The sequence below is a fragment of the Salvelinus sp. IW2-2015 genome, linkage group LG23 (assembly GCF_002910315.2).
Source record: "Salvelinus sp. IW2-2015 linkage group LG23, ASM291031v2, whole genome shotgun sequence".
Taxonomy (NCBI): domain Eukaryota; kingdom Metazoa; phylum Chordata; class Actinopteri; order Salmoniformes; family Salmonidae; genus Salvelinus; species Salvelinus sp. IW2-2015.
Genome location: NC_036863.1, coordinates 13,189,777 through 13,208,708, shown reverse-complemented (window position 1 = coordinate 13,208,708; position 18,932 = coordinate 13,189,777). Strand labels below are relative to the sequence as shown.

The 18,932-nt window shown below is 41.8% G+C and overlaps 2 protein-coding genes across 7 annotated transcripts in view; one reads left to right on the top strand and one right to left on the bottom strand.

Moving 5' to 3' along the window:
* Positions 1-78: 78 nt before the first annotated feature.
* LOC111950907 (uncharacterized) lies at positions 79-7,240 on the top strand. The gene is made up of 6 exons (XM_070434381.1): positions 79-673; positions 1,088-1,231; positions 1,335-1,355; positions 1,661-1,702; positions 1,854-1,915; positions 2,034-7,240. The coding sequence occupies exons 1-6, from the start codon at positions 397-399 to the stop codon at positions 2,220-2,222; spliced, it is 735 nt and encodes a 244-aa protein (XP_070290482.1). The 5' UTR covers positions 79-396; the 3' UTR covers positions 2,223-7,240.
* A 2,198-nt stretch (positions 7,241-9,438) lies between these two features.
* LOC111950334 (HMG box transcription factor BBX) overlaps positions 9,439-18,932 on the bottom strand; it is a 43,192-nt gene continuing 33,698 nt past the window's right edge. For 4 of the 6 annotated variants that reach the window (XM_023967831.2, XM_023967830.2, XM_070434378.1 and 1 more), the window contains 13 exons: positions 18,286-18,487; positions 18,104-18,171; positions 17,710-17,790; positions 17,336-17,416; positions 16,855-16,935; positions 16,661-16,741; positions 14,788-15,577; positions 14,505-14,637; positions 13,502-13,653; positions 13,197-13,286; positions 12,501-12,716; positions 12,090-12,282; positions 9,439-11,460 (listed from right to left, as the gene is read on the bottom strand). In XM_023967831.2, the coding sequence (XP_023823599.1) occupies positions 11,382-11,460; positions 12,090-12,282; positions 12,501-12,716; positions 13,197-13,286; positions 13,502-13,653; positions 14,505-14,637; positions 14,788-15,577; positions 16,661-16,741; positions 16,855-16,935; positions 17,336-17,416; positions 17,710-17,790; positions 18,104-18,171; positions 18,286-18,487 (2,247 nt within the window). In that variant the 3' untranslated portion in view covers positions 9,439-11,381. The remainder of the gene's footprint in view (positions 11,461-12,089; positions 12,283-12,500; positions 12,717-13,196; positions 13,287-13,501; positions 13,654-14,504; positions 14,638-14,787; positions 15,578-16,660; positions 16,742-16,854; positions 16,936-17,335; positions 17,417-17,709; positions 17,791-18,103; positions 18,172-18,285; positions 18,488-18,932) is intronic. The other 2 variants (XM_070434379.1, XM_070434380.1) reach the window with 2 other exon arrangements.

Sequence of the window (18,932 nt, the reverse complement as noted above, 5' to 3'; positions counted from 1 at the left end):
TATCCCCTGCATGCAATGGCACTGCACGCTTCCTTTCCCACAATAAAACCTTTGTTCTATACTCAGTGAGGGCAGAGGATGAAGGTGTCTATGAAGAAAGAGTGATTTATAAGAATAACACTATGATCACAGTAAATATATCACTGTCAATCATTTGTAAGTACAGCATATTACCCTAACCCATTTTTATCTGTCTGTCTTTCTACACAGTAATGCCAACTGTGCTTCAGATTCAGTGGAAATCCATACATAGATATATGGAAATCGCTAATAGATAAATCCAAGATTGTATTCATGGAGAGCACATGTCCATATAATGGAAGTCACAAAAGTTTACCAGAATAAAAAAAGTCAGACACATTACCTATTGGATTCAAATTCAGAGATTCACAACTGATGAATGTTTTGGTCTCTTTAGCTCCTCCCTCCACCCTGCACATCAGCGTAAACTTCTCCCACACGCTGCTAACAATGACCTGTGAGGTCAAGGGGTCAAACCTCTCCTATTGGTGGCTGAAGGATGACCAGCCCTTCCTCACGGATTCCAGATGGTTATTGGGTGAGAGAAACCAAACCTTACAGGTGAACAACCTGACCAAGGCTGACTGTGGGAAATACACCTGCTTGGTGGCCAACAAGGCAGGCCAGTCACGGGGCCACTTCCAACTCACAGGTGAGAGCAACATAAAACTATCCCCTAAACTTAACCTTTGCCTATGTCCATCATAGGAACATACGGGCAGTGTTCCAAGCTGACCACGTTGCAGTCGCCTGCCAGATCTTACAATGCCCAGATAGGTGTTACACATGTCAGCCAACCACATTATATGACATAGCAATCTGATGCCTGACTGCGAAGTCGATGGCGGTGCACGCAGCCATTGGTTGATACGTGCAACCCAACTGCAATATAGTCGGTCTGGAACGTAACCTAAACCTAACCCTAAACTGAAACCAAACCTCTGTCCAGCAAAGGAACAAAATGACACATAATAATAATTCATATTGCCATTACTAATTGTGGATGATCAGTATCCAAATGCCAGTTTGTTCTAACATGATCTGTTCTATTTGTATTTGTGGGCAGATAACCAATCCTCTGTGTGTAATGATGGAATTGTCCGAGCCACACTGCCGATAGGCCAGAGAGAAGTTCTAATCATGGTAATATTGGGCATCTGCATATTTGGCCTGCTCATCATCATTGCCTGCATCAGGAGATATCACCAGGGTAAATAGTGTCATTACCGCAGTAATTAAAAGTCTGTTTAGTAATGGCTGTTATGGTGGTTTCATGAAATTAAAAACAATATTTCTGTTTTTTGGCAAGGTAGAAATACAGAAGCATCTGGCAGGTATGGTTTTAGCCCCTTTCTCAAGATCGTTTGGTAACACTTTACTAAAGCCTGCACGTATAATGCTTTTATAATATGTAATATGAGCCATTATGATGTCATACAAATAGGCTTATAATGTGATGTCTATGTATCTGTCTCAAATGGCTGTTTATTAATCAGGGTCATGCATTTTATGACAAGTTCTACAATCTATTATACCTGAAAAGTGTTATCCATTGTTTTTATACTTCTATACACACATCTATGGATAAAAGACCATCCTTTCTGTTATTTCATTTTCCTGTCATATTGTATTTGGACAGGACTTTGCAACAAGGAGCAGCATCCTGTCAGAAACAGGAGAGGTACAAACAGCATAACTTAAAGAAAGCATCTGTTTTAGGAATGATCAAATATCATCACTATATTATACTACTATTGTAATAATGCTGAAATAAAAAATGCATAATTAATGAAGGGCCTAATGTTAGATTAAAACCGATAAATTGTTTTTAGGAAGGAGAAGAGACACCCCCGTGTCCAAAAATCATGTGTATGATGAGATTGGAGATGAACAGGTAAAAAAATACAATGACATTAACAAAGGGTTATTATTTGGTCACTCAATGAAGCAGTGTGTACCATTGTTAAAATGCCTTAGCTCAGTGCATTCTTGCGTATGTGTGTCACCTCTAGGAGCAGCTTGAACAAGAGGTGGTGATCCCATTGCCATACGTCTACACAGACTTCCTTCCAAACAGAAAACAAGCAGATCCCCTAAAGGACTTTGGGTACTCCACCATCGGGCCAGCTAGCCTAAGCGGAGTCACAGTGATCGAGGCAAGCGAACAAGGTCTTGAATGTAGGTTCAGCGTAGCATACTAGGAGACAGCGTAGGAGACAGCGTAGCATACTAAAAATATCTAATAAAATTGTATTTGTCACAAGCGCCAAATACAATAGGTGTAGACTTTACCATGGGATGCTTAGTTACGAGCCCTTTCCCAACAATGCAGAGTTAAAAAGTAAGACAAATCTCCTAAAAAAAGTAAATAGTAACAAAATAAAGACTATATACAAGGACAACCGGTACCGAGTCAATGTGCAAGGGTATGAGGTAGAGGTATTTTAGTTAATATGTACATGTAGGTAGAGGTAAAAGTGACTAGGCAATCAGGATAGATAATACACAGAGTAGTAGCAGCGTATGTGAAGACTGTGAAAGAGTGTCTGTTCAAGAAGCCTTTTGGTCCCAGACTTGGTGCTCCGGTACTGCTTGCCATGTTCCCAGTCTATGATTTGGGTGGCTGGAGTTTGACAATTTTTAGGGCCTCCTTCTGACACCGCCTGGTATAGAGGTCCTGGGTGGCAGGGAGCTTGGCCCCAGTGATGTACTGGGCAATATGCATTACTCTCTGTACAGGTTTGGGGAGTAACGGATTACAAATAAAACTATAATCCGTTACCAGCAAATATATTGTAATCAGATTACAGATCATTTTTAAGAACTAGAGGATTACTTTCAAATTCAGAAAGAATGTTTGCGCAATAAAATCATTGACACTTCTGTTTTCTCAATGACATTCAAATCAGCACTGAAAAAGGGTGTAAGTTTAAGTTTGTTCCACCTGAGCGAGTCTGACCACAAGTCAGGGACCACTATGATGACACACCAAATGTGTTTGAGATAAAAGATATAGGATATCACTTATTATTGAAATCTACATAGTGCATGATGTGAATCACACTGCTGCTCTCTCATTTAGCAATTTGCGCCTTACGGATTGTGGTTGTTGTGAATGGCTGTTCACAAATCTAAATGTGTATTTCAAACCAATAATGGTTGAATTCAAGAAGTTTAAGCTGCCTATCAATCATTGTTTTTGAAACCAGTGGACAGCCAGTGGAAAAAGTGCTCTTGCAACAGCTGCATAGTGCGGATCACAGCCTATGGAATAAAAGTGAGGCTTTTATTGCTAAATCTAATTCATGCTGATAAAATAAATAAATCCATAGGCCTATTTTTTTTTTTTTAACTAGGCAAGTCAGTTAAGAACAAATTCTTATTTACAATGACGGCCTAGGAACAGTGGGTTTAACTGCCTTGTTCAGGGGCAGAACGACAGATTTTTACTTTGTCAGCTCGGGGATTCGATCTAGCAACCTTTCGGTTACTGGCCCAACGCTCTAACCACTAGGCTACCTGCCACCCCTAATGGACACATGCTCAAACTCACACACTTTTGATTGCCCCTTTAAGTCTATCTGTAGTTGCTACATCCATTTTTGGATTATAAATTATATATCCATTGATTCTTGAAGAATATAACTTATACATGGAAAAGGCAGTGTGGAGTGCAATAGAGATTGCGTCATCTGTGGATCTGTTGGGGCGGTATGCGAATTGGAGTGGCTCCAGGGTGTCTGGGATGATGGTGTTGATGTGAGCTATGACCAGCTTTTCAAAGTATTTCATGGCTACAGATGTGAGTGCTACGAGGCGATAGTCGTTTAGACAGGTTACCTTGGCATTCTTGGGCACCAGGACTATGATGATCTGCTATGTAGGTATTACAGACTGGGTCAGGGAGAGGTTGAAAATGTCAGTGAAGACACTTGCCAGCTGGTCAGCGCATGCTTTGAGTACGCGTCCTGGTAATCCGTCTGGCCCTGCAGCCTTGTGAATATGAACCTGTTTTAAAGGTCTGACTCACATCGGCTAAGAAGAGCAGTCGTCCAGAACAGTTGGCGCTCTCATGCATGGTTCAGTGTTGCTAGCCCCAAAGCGAGTATAGAAGGCATTTAGCTTGTCTGGTAGGCTTGTGTCACTGGGCAGCTCACGGCTGGGTTTGCAAGCCCTGCCACATCCGACGACAGTCAGCCGGTGTAGTAGGATTCAATCTTTGTCCTGTATTGACGCTTTGCCTGCTTGATGGTTCGTCGGAGGGCGTAGCGGGGTATTTTATGAGCGTCTGGATTAGTGTCCCGCTCCTTGAAAGTGGCAGCGCAGGCCTTTAGCTCAGTGAGGATGTTACCTATAATCCATGTCTTTGGGTTGGGATATGTACGTATGGTCACTGTGGGGACGACGTCATCGATGCTCTTATTAATGAAGCCAGTGACTGATGTGGTAAACTCCTCAATGCCATCGGATGAATCCAGGAACATATTCCAGTCTGTGCTTGCGGATCAGTCCTGTAGCTTAGAATTCATCGGACCACTTCCATATTGCACACTACTTTGTTAGTATTTTTGCTTTTAATCAGGAGTCAGATTTGCCAGACAGTGATGTGAAGTATTTGCCACCTTTCTGATTTTCTCTATTTTTGCATATTTTAGACACTGAATGTTATCAGCTCTTCAACCAAAACCTAATATTAGATAAAGGGAACCGGAGTGAACAAGTAACACAACATATTCATACTTTTTTCAATGTATTTAACAAACAAAGTTAAGCAATACCAAATGTCACTGTGTGAAAAAGTACAATGAACAAAAATAAACGCAACATGTAAAGTGTTGGTCCCATGTTTCATGAGCTGAAAGAAAATTTCCCAGAAATGTTCCAATACGCACAAAAAGCTTATTTCTCTAACATTTTGTGCCAAATTTGTTTATATCCCTGTTCGTGAGCATTTCTCCTTTGCCAAGATAATACATCCAAGAAGCTGATTAAACAGCATGATCATTACACAGGTGCACCTTGTGTTGGGGACAAAAGGTCACTCTAAAATCTGCAGTTTTGTCATACAATGCCACAGATGTCTCAAGTTGAGGGAGCGTGCAATTGGCATGCTGACTGCAGGAATGTCCACCAGAGCTGTTGCCAGAGAATTTAATGTTAATTTCTCTACCATAAGCTGCCTCCAATGCCATTTTAGAGAATTTGGCAGTATTATCCCACCGGCCTCGCAACAACAGACCATGTGTATGGCGTTGTGTGAGCGTGCAGTTTGCTGATGTCAACGTTGTGAACAGAGTGCTCCATGGTGACGGTGGGGTTATGGTATGGGCAGGCATAAGCTCCGGACAACGAACACAATTGCATTTTATTGATGGCAATTTGAATGCACAAAAATACAGAGACGAGATCCTGATGCCCATTGTGAGGCCCTTCTTTTTAAGGTATCTGTGACCAACAGATGCATATCTGTTTTCCCAGTCATGTGAAATCCAGAATAGGGACAAATAAATGTATTTCAATTGACTGATTCTCATATGAACTGTAATTCAGTAAAATCTTTCAAATTGTTGTATTTATATATTTTTTCAGTATAATTGCCCTTTTACGCTCAATAACTGGTTGTGCCACCTTTAGCTGCAATGACTGCAACAAAACACTTCATGTAGTTGTGGATGAGTCATATCCCTGTGGAGACATTTTGGGAACTGGCTTTAACTCGGCGGCATTTGTGGTCTTTCAGGTCCTGGGTTTAGGCCTGAACTGTGACTAGGCCATTCCAGAACTTTACATTTGTTGCCTTTCAGCCATTCGTGTGTGTTTTGGATCTTTGTCTTGCTGAATGACCTAGCTGTGCTTCAGCTCACAGAAAGATGACCTGACATTCTCCTTTAGAATGATCTAAAACAGAGAATTATTCATGGTTCCTTCAATGATGGCAAGTGGTTCAAGTCTTGAGGCAGCAAAGCATCCCCAAACCATTACACTACCACCAATATGCTTGACTGTTGGTTTGAGGTTCTTACTGTGGAATGCAGAGTTTGGTTTTCATCAGACCTAATATGACCCATGTCTTCCAAAAAGTTCCCCTTTTGACTCATCTGTCCATAGAACATTCTTCCAAGAGTCTTGATGATCATCCAGGTGCTTTTTGGCGAACTTGAGTCAACTTTTTGGATGAATTGGGTCCCGATATGTCTGGCGAAAACCAAACACTTCATTCCACAGTAAGAACCTCATACCAACGGTCAAGCATGGTGATCGCTGAGTTAAAGCAGTTCTACATGGAAGTGGGCCAAAATTCCTCCACAGGGATGTGAGAGACTAACAACTACAGGAAGTGTTTGGTTATAGTCATTGAGTGTAAGGGGGAAATAACTTTTTCACACAGGGGCATTGGGTGTTGTATAACTTTGTTAATTAAATTAAAGAATTATCAACATTGTGTTATGTTCCCTTTATCTAATATTAGGTTTTGATCTGAGAACATTCAGTGTCAGAAATATGCAAAAATAGAGAAAATCAGAAAGGGGGCAAATACTTATGGCACTGAGGTTGGAGATTACGCTATAGCAGCGGTAGGCAACCCTGTTCCTGGAGTGCCACGGGTATTACAGAACCAGGGTTGCCTGTGCTTTAGGGTTCTCCAATTTGGCCAGATTGCGGTCCAAAGCATTTTCAAATAGATGATGCCGTGCTGCAATAGAATGCTTATGGTTACATTAGGAATTGTTCAACAGAATCCAGAAATCACATTTTGATGTTGAAGAGACTTTGCTGACGTACAAAAGGTTTAATATAGGTTACTTTAATAGGTGTTCAAGGAATAATAGTTGCGTCAGAAGACAGTGTTATGACATACGACTCAGTGAAAGGGGCTGCGGGCGATGGCTAAGGGATCCCTCACTAAGCAGGTGCTCCAGTAAGGCAAGGCTGCATTGAACAACTGGGCTGTAACAATCAAGTCCATACATGTCATGATACAGTACTATTGACATAAATAAGATCGAGCACACATTGTACAAACTATCAGAGGAAACATACTTAAGATCTGGCGTCACCTCTTCACAAGAACCATAGGGAAGCTGTAATCTACATTCCTGTAAAGGGAGAACGTTTATATAGTCTTTTTTTTTTATCTGGGTGCATATTCAGTTTTTCTATTTTTGTAACTAAAGGAACAACTATAAAAAGGAAATTGTAATAAATAAACTTGAATACAGAGGATTTGGCAATTGTTCTTTGTGTCCCTGGTTTCACCCTTTCCTGAAGTGAGAGCCTAATTGAACTGCAGAGAACATAAAACCATCTGGGGTGACACTGTCCCTCACAATTATAAAAACAAACTCTCTCATATCACTAACAGACATTTGCAGGTAAGTCATAATTACTTACAACCAATGATTTATATATAATCTAGATGACTGACACGGGGAATTGTTTTGAAGCCACTGCGCCTCCATGGCACTCCCTCACCATTGTAAAAAATATTTTGGAAGCTAATGAAATGCATTTATTAATGTCTACATTCGTTTGACACGTTTTGTTCTATTCAGACACATGAATGCATACTTTTAAATTAAATTGTGAGAAACATCCTTGAAGTACAATTCTTTGAAAGTATTAATGTTACTGTTCCCACTACAACAAAAGGCCATGTAATTTTGTCCTTTAAATATTGTAGAATTCCATTCATTCCTATGGAGTACTGCTTTTCTGAGGAGTGCCAATATGGCTGACCGGTGGCTTCAAAACCTCTCATTGGCCAATCCATAGCATCAACAATCCAGGGTTTATATATATGGTTGATTACACCTCCACAGAGTTCCCAGCACAGCAGCTGACTCATCATGAGGCCCATAGGTTGTAACAAACTATTCACCTGTGAAAACAGTCCACCATCGCATACATACACAGTAGAGTCAAGACTTGAATTGGAATTATAAAAATACAGGTACAAAATCGATTACATTCAGGACACAGTACCAGCACAAAGGGGTATCGTCTATATTTATTTTGATAACTAATCATATAGGAAATTTATTGAGGCATCTTCTAGATGTGGACCCCAGGAAGAGTAGGTGCTGCTTTAGCAGTAGCTAATGGGAATCCTAATAAAATACTAAATACTAGTTAGAAAAGGCTGAGGGTGATACATAATGGCTGATTTTGAAGGGGTTTGTTTTCAACTTGATTCTAAAATGGTCAAATTAGTTAAAGAATACTTCACTGCATAATTTCATAAGATAGACATGAATACCTGTGTAATCGTTTACATTTACCTCATGATATGGAGGAAGGCTAAACACTCTTGAAAGGAGAGTTATGTGAAATGGGGGATAAATTAAAATCATCATGATATCATTTTGGTTTGGGTCATAAGGTGCAAATATTGTCTATTAAAAGAGGCATTGAAAGGTATCAGTACAGTGTACACCATTCCCACGTGGGGTTTAAGTCTTAGGAAACCCATCAGATATATAGGATTAGTTGTGCTGATATAATACATTTGTTACCTGAAAATCTATACACCATGAAAATGCAGTGCAACTGCAATGCTAACCTTCGTTTTCAATAGAATTGTCATTTAAAGACAACTTTCCCCTTTCTTTGGCAAATGTCTGAAAACCACTTGTTATAAGCATGTACATCTCTGCTCTTTTTGGGGAAGGCAATGTCTTAATTTCTGTGAAATAACAACACTGATGTCCATCAGTGGAATAACTATGTGTAGTTTACTGCTTGGATGATTTTAGTCAGCCTTGAATTTATTCTCTCAAAACTGGAAAGTCTTACATTTTTGTTTCAAAGCTTTGTTGAAGTTTCCTTTGAGTTCGAAAGTCATGTTTTAGGTCTGCTCGTTCACAGTCCTTTTGTCAGCTTTTAGGGATGAATTAACAAATACAGCGAAGAGAGTCAGCATTGCGCATATCCCTCTACAAGTCAGCCCAATCCTGGAGGGATTTATTCAATATATTTTCAATTTATTCTACTTTGTGGCATTATAATCTCTTAGCGAAGACTAAATACCTCCATTGACAATAAGAAGGTAGAGCCAATAGCCTCTAAAGTTCATGCTGTGCCGACAGCACACATCAGTCAGACATAGCCCAGAAATGGCAATGCAGTTGCTTTAAGAATACGAACTCAAAAAGTTGAAAACTACCTTTCTAGAAGTAGTGCACCTCATCTCAGTGCACATTTGTTTAACAGGTACAGCAGGCATATATGCATCACTTTGTGTATGAGATTTTTCACAACAGTCTTAATCCAGTTAACTAGGCCGCAGGAAAGACCGCTGAGGTTGGGAACACAAGATAAAGGAGAAATACAAAATCTAGTTCAACAGCATCATAATGCACACAACTCTTAAGTGAAGGAGAGGGCTCCAATGTAATAAGAGAAACTCGAAGAGAAAAAGACAAGGAGAGAAGTGTGATTTACTGCACAAACTAAGAAAAAGAGCATTGGTCAACTTGGAAACAAAAGAGTAATAATAATATAGTATGATGGTAACTTCATGGAGGACATATCGGTGGGGACTTGCAATGTGAGTTCGTCATACACTACTTGTATAAGCTTGACACAGCTTTCTCCATCTGATTAGCTTACACCCAGAGCATATGTCAAGAGTCCCCCACTACAGCTCACACACTGTAAACAGAAGAATGGACACAAGGATCTGCTATCTGGATATGGAATGGATGCTAGCCTGTTCTACCTTGGTTAGAACATGCAATAAAAACATTTTTTTTTTTTTTTAAACAATGCGTTAAAAGCTACGACCATTGTCTTGTTATTGAAATACGTTCAAAAGCAAAACCTTGATTATTCTGATTGCCTAAGAGTGGACCATTACTTGGCATAAGAAAATCTCAAAAGGCCAATAGGAAAAACAAAACGAGGGAAAACACATCGCCCTACTAAGAAAAAGTTACATCTTAAAAGAGTCTCCTACGTTAAGCTCAAAATTTGTGCAGCGTCTGTTAAAAAACTCTTAGGAAACTAGTAGCACACATTTGGATTAGTCTTGAAGATGCTACGCAGACTGCAATAAGATCAAGTATTGACACAAAATGCATTTTCATCATTCAAGTATATTCAAACGGATGTAAGAATTGTGTGAATGGTTGCGTGGTGGATGGGATGGTAGTCAGAAATAAGGAGCAGAGGTTGTGGTTGTGGTACGGTTAGGGTCGTGATGAGAGAGTTAAGGCCATGGAGAACCATCCATTCTGTTAGTAACTTTGCTTGTCATCACATTGAGCCCCACTGTAGAGGAATGAACACCAGGTAAACAGGCAGATAAAGACTGAAAATATGCTAACCAAAGGCCTCCCATCTAAACTTAAACGCAAGCTTAAGTTTAAATGCAAGAGCCTCAATGTGTTGAGTTCAAACTGACCACCGTAGTAGCAGTTGCTAAGCTGGCGTGAAGGCTAGGGATAGATCAGTATTGAATACATGACAATGGCATCTTAATGGTTGACAGTGGTTACAACGTGCATGGGCGGCATGTAGCCTAGCGGTTAAGAGCTTTGGGCCAGTAACCGTAAGGTTGCTGGTTCAAATCCCCAAGCTGACTAGGTGAAAAATGGATGGGCCCTTGAGCAAGGCACTTAATCCCAATTGCTCCTGTAAGTTGCTCTGGATAAGAGTGTATGCTAAATGGCTTAAAAGCTAATGGCCTGGAAGGTTAAGAGGTCTGTTGTATCTATAGACCACACTAAATAGGCAAATTAAAATTAAGGTACACAAGTAAGGTCTGTGTATCTTGGAACCCTTTCAGTCACGAGGACTATCTACTCAGGCTGTGTTAGTTTAAGTTCAAGCATGAAGGCGTGCGGGAAACCACAATATCTGACTCATCCTACGTCGAGGTATGCTAGGTGGAGTCTTTGCGAAACTGTGGTTGAAATGGGAAAATGTTATCGTAGGTTTCCTTTCTTTTTTTAAATGCAATTTTTGTTAGCAAAACTTGACCTTTAAAATGGCGTAATATCAGACAAAGGTTACACGTTAACACAACTACCTCTAACGGAGAAGGAAGCCATGCTCTCAGGGACTGGTCTTCCTCTTCCACAGGGTCCTCTAGGCAGGAGTGTCTGGGAAGAGGGGCGATGTGATCTCCTACTGCCAAGGGAAGGGTTCAGGAGAACACTGAGAAGTTGAGTTCACCCACTCTTTCCCCCTCAGACCAGAGCTCTAGCTAATTCACCACAGAGGAGGGATCCATCCACAAGTCACGTTCCATCTCCTTCCTTCCAGAACAGGATGAGGAGTCGGAGGTTAAAAGTTAAAACGCACACAACACGCAAGCGTCCATTTCGTTTTGCTGGAGGCAGGAGGGCGGCTGATCCACTTCATTGGTCAGCGCAGGAGATGAGCACAGGGGTCTTGGCCATGTCCTTCTTCTGGCTGTCACCAATCACATGCTGGCCTCTGAGATAGGAGGAAGAGAATAAGGTAAAGGTTAACAAATCAAGGTATGTACTTTTTGTTCTTGGCAAAGACTTGTGGTGTGGCATTTGTGTTGGGCCAATGGTTTGTGGTCTGGTTAGTGAAGACGTGTCAAACTCAATTCCTGGAGGCCCGTGTGTCTTCAGGCTTTGGCTCCTCCGTTGTACTTGATTGGTAAATTAAGGTAATTGATTAGTTCGGAACTCTGCACCTGATTATCTTGGTTATAATTGCACACAAATTGAAAGGTAATAATTCTATTTATTTAACCTTTATTTAACTAGGCAAATCAGTTAAGAACAAATTCTTATTTACAATGACGGCCTACCCCGGCCAAACCCTAACCCGGACGACGCTGGGCCAATTGTGCGCAGCCCTATAGGACTCCCAATCACGGCCGGTTGTGATACAGCCTGGAATCGAATCAGCGTCTGTAGTGATGCCTCTAGCACTGAGATGCTGCGCTACTTGGGAGCACTAATAAAACATGGCACATTCACATTCAAAGTGTACAAAGAAAATTTTAAACACAGGGGGTTTCAAAAAGTTTAAAAGCATAAGCTACCTTGAAGCAAAGGTGCATCCCATGTCATATATTTCTGTCTGCCTACCTGTGAATGTTCTCCATGGCTGCCACCTCTGCAAGGGCAGCCAGGCTAAAGAAGGCAGGCAGGTCTTCAGGTGCACTGCTCCTGTCTGCCTCCTCTTGCTTGGATGCGCTGTAACACCCTGTTTCATTGCATAAAGTATCTTGGGATAATGGCTTGTCATCCTGCTCCGGGGTCAGGTCCCTGGCTTTGTCCTCTGTGTTAAAATGGACCAAAGAAGATGCCATGAAGCTATTGCCGGTCATTCAAAATGGCCTCTCAAAATGGTATGGACAGAACAACCCTCGTTGCTACCTCGTTTCTGTCATTTGTAATGGTAAAAAAAAAACATTTGGCATTTTCCAGCTCACATATTTACTTAAATCCAATGTATTTAATAATGTGCAGAATAAACTATTAGGAAAGACCACTCACCTTCGGCTGGGGACACCCTGCCATCGGCCGAGCGCACCAGGTGTGTGATCTTGCTCTTCCTGGCCTTCCTTTTCTGGCTGCCCACTGGCACGCTAGGGCTAGTTCCCATGGCTTCTGGGTTCAGCGTGGCGGTGGTACAGGGGGCTGGGCTCGGCTTTGCCTTTGTGGCCTTGGCAGCCGAGTCTAACATGGGGGAGTCACTACGCATCGCTATGTCTGAGAAGAGAGGGGAAACATGGGGCACTTTTTTTTTAAAGAGCCATTCTTTTTCAAGAAGGATTTTAGAATTCTTCCACTCAAATTCTAACTTGAGATCTGGGCACCAAACATCAAAGTAAATCATGAATTGACTGAAAAAATGGTTTTGTCCGAAACCCTGTTCTGCTAGATGGCATGCATAGGATATTACTTTTTCATTTACGCTAACAACTAAAGAAAGAATGTTTTAAATGTGTCTAAAATCAAAGTGTCTAGATTTACTGTGTCAAGGGGTCTTTTTAAAATAATGGCTTTTGGTATCAGGTAAGCATATGGTAGCAGGGGTCATAATGCAATATAAGCGTATGGTACTTACATGGTCCATTTTTACATTGAGTAATGTATCCATTGTCTCCAACTATATGTAAATATCATGCCAAGAACATTCACAACTGGATTAAATAGTGCACACACATATTACATTACGCTCTAATTCACCTTTGTCCAAAGTATTGGGCTTCTCCTTTTTCTCCTTGTATTTGCTAACAATCTTGTGGAATAAAGTATTTTTCTGAGATGGAGATGGACCTGATATAACAAAAAAGAAACAAAAAGAGACCAGAGAATGACATGCAATGTTAAATGGTAACAAGGTATTTTTTTTGTCATGAGAGAGTGGTCAAGTTTCTGAAAGTGAGGAGCAACATGAGCGGTATGGGGTATGGATGGGAATGGGGAGTGACGGCTTCTGTTAAAACATATCGAAACTTTTGGTGAACATTCCGGTGACATTTTCTGCTCACCCTTGGCAGGTTTTGGAGGTTGTTCCTCCAGGGCGGTGTTAATGTCAGTTTTCTTCTTGGTGACGACAGTGCTCTTTTTGTCGAATGTCAGAGGGCTGTACTGCGGCAGGCTGTTGAACTTCTTCTCAAACTCCTCCTCTAGTTTCCCTAAACTGCAAAGTTGATACATGTTGTTGATTAGATACAGGTGGAACATGCCCACAGCCATTTTCCAGGCCTTCATCATGCGGAAACACAGTGTCATTTGTTTGTCCCTGTTGATTTTTATATTTCTATAGAAATGCCAACACAATAATAGCTTTTTTCCAAGTTCCCTCTTGGGTGTTTCAAGAGTGCTTTGATCAGATAAGTAAGCTCCACTGTTGCTATGTTTCTCAATTACTGAGTGGTGGCAACTTTTTTTTTTGTTTGTCTACTTTTCTTAAACCGAAGAGGAAACAAAAACCGAAGATTGGTTCATCAGCCTAAAAAGTGGCTCATTATCTAAGAAGGGCTTAAATTAAAAAATCACTTTTGGGAACCCCTAAAACTATTAATGCGCTGAACCAATCTTAATATTCTTAATGCTTATAGATGTGCCAAAATGAAAAATATCAAACAGTTATGGGGTGCCCATAACTTAACCTGGGCGGCTATTTGCTCTCTCTTCAGGGGTTCCTCACAGGAAGATGTTAACTTCGACACAGAGGACCCCATCACACCACAAAGAAAGTGGAGCTAGTGATGAAATAGACACATTATTATTTCAGTATTTGTCATCATCCAATAATTCACTAATAGAACAGACTTGCAGCGTAAATTCAATGAGCAACAAGCCCCGAGCGCACAAAGCCAATCTTCCGTCACTCACTTCAATAACAACAAACGTGAATCCTTGCATGACGAATGTGCCCCTTGAGAAATGGGATTATTGTCTGTTCACTATATTCTGCTCCCACTAGTGATCTTTCAGTGATAAAACCGAGGACTTTTGGGGTAAATTGGTCTTGGACAGACAACTCACCCTGGCGCGGTCTCGTCTTTAGATTTGGACTTCTTAAGCTTCTTGAAATTACTGGGTCCCATCTGTGAGAAAGCCCAGGTCTCGTCAGTCCAGCCTCCTTCATCAGATGCACTTCGAAAAGAACCTCTTTTGCCTAACACACACACACACACACACACACTTTAGAGTAGCCACCAGTAAAATTAAGTTAAAACCCTGGGTCTTGCTCGGAATGAGCGTAAATCAGCAGCATATTAAGATAGTAATTGTGGAGACAGGGTAGGGGGGGGTTACTAATGCGTACCTCTGTCCACGTTGGCCCTCAGTGAGGTCAGCATCCCTTCCGAAACCAGGGTCTTGTACAGCGCCCCCTTGCAGCTTCTCTCAGACTTTCTGGAGCCACACCCCTCTGCGTTGGCCTCCAGTTCCCTCTCCCCGACTTTGTGCTTGATGCGCGGGGGGCTGGGAGGGGAGGTGGGCTCCTCCGTGCTGCTGCTAATATTGGCCTCCTTAGCCTCTGTCTTGGGGCTTGCTGGATTCACCACCGTCTCCACTGTCAATGGAAGCTCTATGCATCCGTCGTCCTCTTTGTCCTTCACATTTCTCTCATCTTCCTTAGCCTTCAGGGGCCTCTTGGCTTTGGGCTTGGCCCTCTTTTTGGGTGAGCTGGACTCTACCAGAATGGTAACGGCGGCGGTGCGAGCCTTCTTCTTGGGTATATCCTCCTCGGCGTCGCCCCAGGCCCCTTTAGCCACGGCTTCGATAGTGTAGAAGAGGCTCTCCAACTCCGACTCGGATGACGGTCGCTTCTTGAGGGTCTTTTTGGGCGAGCCGGGACCAGGGCTCTTGTCTTTGTCCACCACTTTGGCCGGCTCTCTGGTGCTGGCGTCTTTTTTCTTTTTGATTATGGCCGCTTGGCCGCTGAGCAGCAGGAGACTAGCATCGGTCGGCATGGAGGAGGAAGACGGGGGAAAGGAGAGAGGAAGATCAGGGGTGTTGTCCCCAGCCTCCTCGACCACCGTCTCAGTTTTGATGTGTGGGGTGCAGGTATCGTCCTGTGTCTCCATCTTCCCTGCCTCGGAGGCCAAGCACATCTACACAAAAGAAAACAGTTCACATGCAATCTTTGGACAATAAAATCGACGAGTTGCGCGGAACATTAAACTACCAACGGGACATTAAAAACGAACATCTTATGCTTCACGGAGTCGTGGCTGAACGACAACAGCATACAGCTGGCTGGTTATATGATGTACCGGCAGGATAGAACAGTGGCGTCTGGTAAGACAAGGGGCGTCAGTCTATGTATTTTTGTATACAACAGCTGGTGCAGGATAACTAAGGAAGTCTCGAGCTATTGCTCGCCTGAGGTAGAGTATCTCATGATAAGCTGTAGACGACACTACCTACCGAGAGAGTTTATCTGTATTCTTTGTAGCTGTTTACATACCACCACAGTCAGAGGCTGGCACTAAGACAGATTTGAATGAGCTGTATTCCTCCATAAGCAAATAATAAAAACGCTCACCCAGAGGCAGTGCTCCTAGTAGCCAGGGACTTTAATGCAGGGAAACTTAAATCCGTTTTACCACATTTCTATCAGCATGTTAAATGTGCAACCAGAGGGAAAATAACAAGAGGCTTCTAAAAAGCTTCTACCCCCAAGCCATAAGACTCCTGAAAATCTAGTCAAATGGCTACCCAGACTATTTGCAGTGTCCCCCCCCCCCTCCCCTTTACACCACTACTACTACTCTGTTGTCATCTATGCATAGTCACTTTAATAACTCTACCTACATGTACATAATACCTCAAATAACCGGTGCCCTCGCACATTGACTCTGTATCAGTACCCCGCTGTATATAGTATTGCTATTGTTATTTTACTGCTGCTTTTTAATTACTTGTTACTTTTATTTCTTATTCTTATCCGTATTTTTTGAAACTGCATTGTTGGTTAGGGGCTCGTAAGTTAGCATTTCACTGTAAGGTCTACACCTGTTGTATTCGGCGCATGTGACTAATAAAATTTGATATGAAACTAACATTTCAGTAGTCACATCGATGTGAAAGTGCTGGAGCTAACTATGAATCATTTTCACTGTAGGGTATTTCAAGAGTTCAAAAATATCAAAATGGACTTAAATAGACCCTTAATGAGGGAGGGCCTGCAGTACCTCAGCAAGCTGGAAGAGAGCGGACTGGCCACACTGCTTTCCCTCTGGTGCAGTCGACTGGCTCGAATCAGAGGAGATCTGCTTTGATACACAACAAAGGAGAATTAGACAATACATCATAAAGACAATACAACAGCATTATAGAGTATGTAGTAGTGTGGAGTGGCAGACTTGAGACAGTGTAATGACTGTACCTCTCCCAGTTGAAAAAGAGGGGACTTGACATTGGCAGTGGGTACGTCAGGCTTTCCCAGCTGTGAGGTTCCAGACCACATCTGAGGAAAAAGGTGAATGAGAAAATGGATAAGATCCTGGGCTTATGCATGTTCATATTTGTAACTTGTGTATATTTGTACTAAACAGTATAGTATGGTTAATAGAGAGTAAATGCTATCATTTGTGCCCTCCCTTAAGGCATACCCGCACTGAGAAGAGCCAATAGTGGCAGTATTTTAATTTTGTTGTTGTGGATTTCAGTAAGCAGGAAGATATCCCACTCAGTTTAAAAACAAACTACTTAAGAGTGCATTACAATAGCATGTAAAATTATTAAAGTCCATACATATGCAGTATGCAAGTATGCTTAGCAGTTGGCAGATCGCCTATAAAAATGTTACAGGCCAATATCATTGAGCCAAATCATGTGTAGACAAGCCTTTTCCTGAGAATACCCACTTCAACCTGGTCCCCCCAACTCAAGGGCTTCCCTTTGCCAGCGGTGTCCATTAAACTGGGCTGACGCGTGCTGGAAGAGATCTGAAAAGGGACACAATTGAGGGTTGGCTGACCCAGTTAAACAGGAATGAGCCTCACTTCCTTGTGCCACCATTTTAGGGAATGGTATAATTTTATGTGATGTGTTGGGTACTGTAAGAGCAAACCAAACCATGTATATGCAAATAGATAATCCATCTAATGTAGGCTATTTTCGATACACGTGCACATATTGGCAAATCTATAAACTGTTGTGTCAGAGCGTATTTGCCGTGGAAGCCCTATGTAATAGTTACAAGTTAAAGAGAAAACCTTCCCATTTCAGGTGGTTTTACCTCAGCAAGTTGGAATAGGGAGGATTTATCAGGGTACTTAGTGACATCTGTGGCTCCAGATTGTGATGAGCTGGAGGAAATCTGTGGAGGTTCAATTCACACATTCAGCATAAACATTTGAATAATGTGATCTTCAAATTTGTATCTCACAGTGCTTTTCCAACAAATGTGAGAATGACTTAAGTGCCTCAGATATATTTCCACTAAAACTATGATTTCTAGATTAAAATTGTGCAACAACAACAAGAATAAACTCAGTTCGACGAGTTGAAGATAACACTAGACTGGGCCTTTTCATAAATTGTCTCAAAGACCCTTAGATAACCCTCTGAAGTCCTCCGGTGGTTAATTTTAGCACTACAGTCCATGATTTAGTGGATATGACATGGCATACCTCTCTGGCAGTAAGGGCATGCTCCCCAGCCAACAGTAGCATGCTTAGGCCACCCATCTTCGTGGGATCTGGGAAGGAACAAAATATATTTTTACAAATTTGACCTTCATTTAGTGGCAGCTATGCCAAGACATGACACGTATTTTATTAGCCTTTTTCCCAGAAATGGAAACTTGACGCACCTGCCATGGCGAAGTTAAGCTGTGGTGTGCTGTCAGTCTTGGGCACTTTCTTGGCAGTGGCACAACCCTTAGGGGAGTTGGAAGGGAAGGACCACACTTTATTGCGGGTGTTGCTGACAGTGTGGCAGGGGCTCTTGACTGGCTTGTTGGTGGCAGGGCACCACTTGTAGCCCGGGTTAGCCTTCATGAAGGCATCTTTGTACTGGAAAACGACAATGCCAGAAAGGTTATCAGCAAAAGCACACAGGAAATGCATACTATAGCAAAATGCAGCATATACTGAAAAACACAGTGGAGGCTCAGAGGAGGATGGGGAGGACCTTCCTACACAGTGAATTTGATAAAAAAATAGTGAAACATAGATTAAACTATAATAATAAAATATGCAATAATATTATATGCCACACATACATATATACACGTCACCAAATAATCAATTAAAAAAACACTGTTTTGCAATAAAGGTCTACATTAGCCTTAACAGCACCTTCTAGGGTAGCCGGAGGGGAGCAATTTTCCAACCTCATCTGGGTACATTGAATCCAATACAAAACCTAGGAGGCTCATGGTTCTCACCCCCTTCCATAGACTTACATTCCTCATGAAGCTGGTTGAGAGAATGCCAAGAGTGTGCAAAGCTGTCATCA

Coding starts and splice junctions, on each gene's coding strand:
- LOC111950907 (XM_070434381.1), top strand. CDS start 397: ATGAATGTTTTGGTCTCTTTAGCTCCTCCCTCCACCCTGCACATCAGC. Junction 674..1,087: donor GGGCCACTTCCAACTCACAG/GTGAGAGCAACA, acceptor ATTTGTGGGCAG/ATAACCAATCCTCTGTGTGT. Junction 1,916..2,033: donor ATGAGATTGGAGATGAACAG/GTAAAAAAATAC, acceptor TGTCACCTCTAG/GAGCAGCTTGAACAAGAGGT.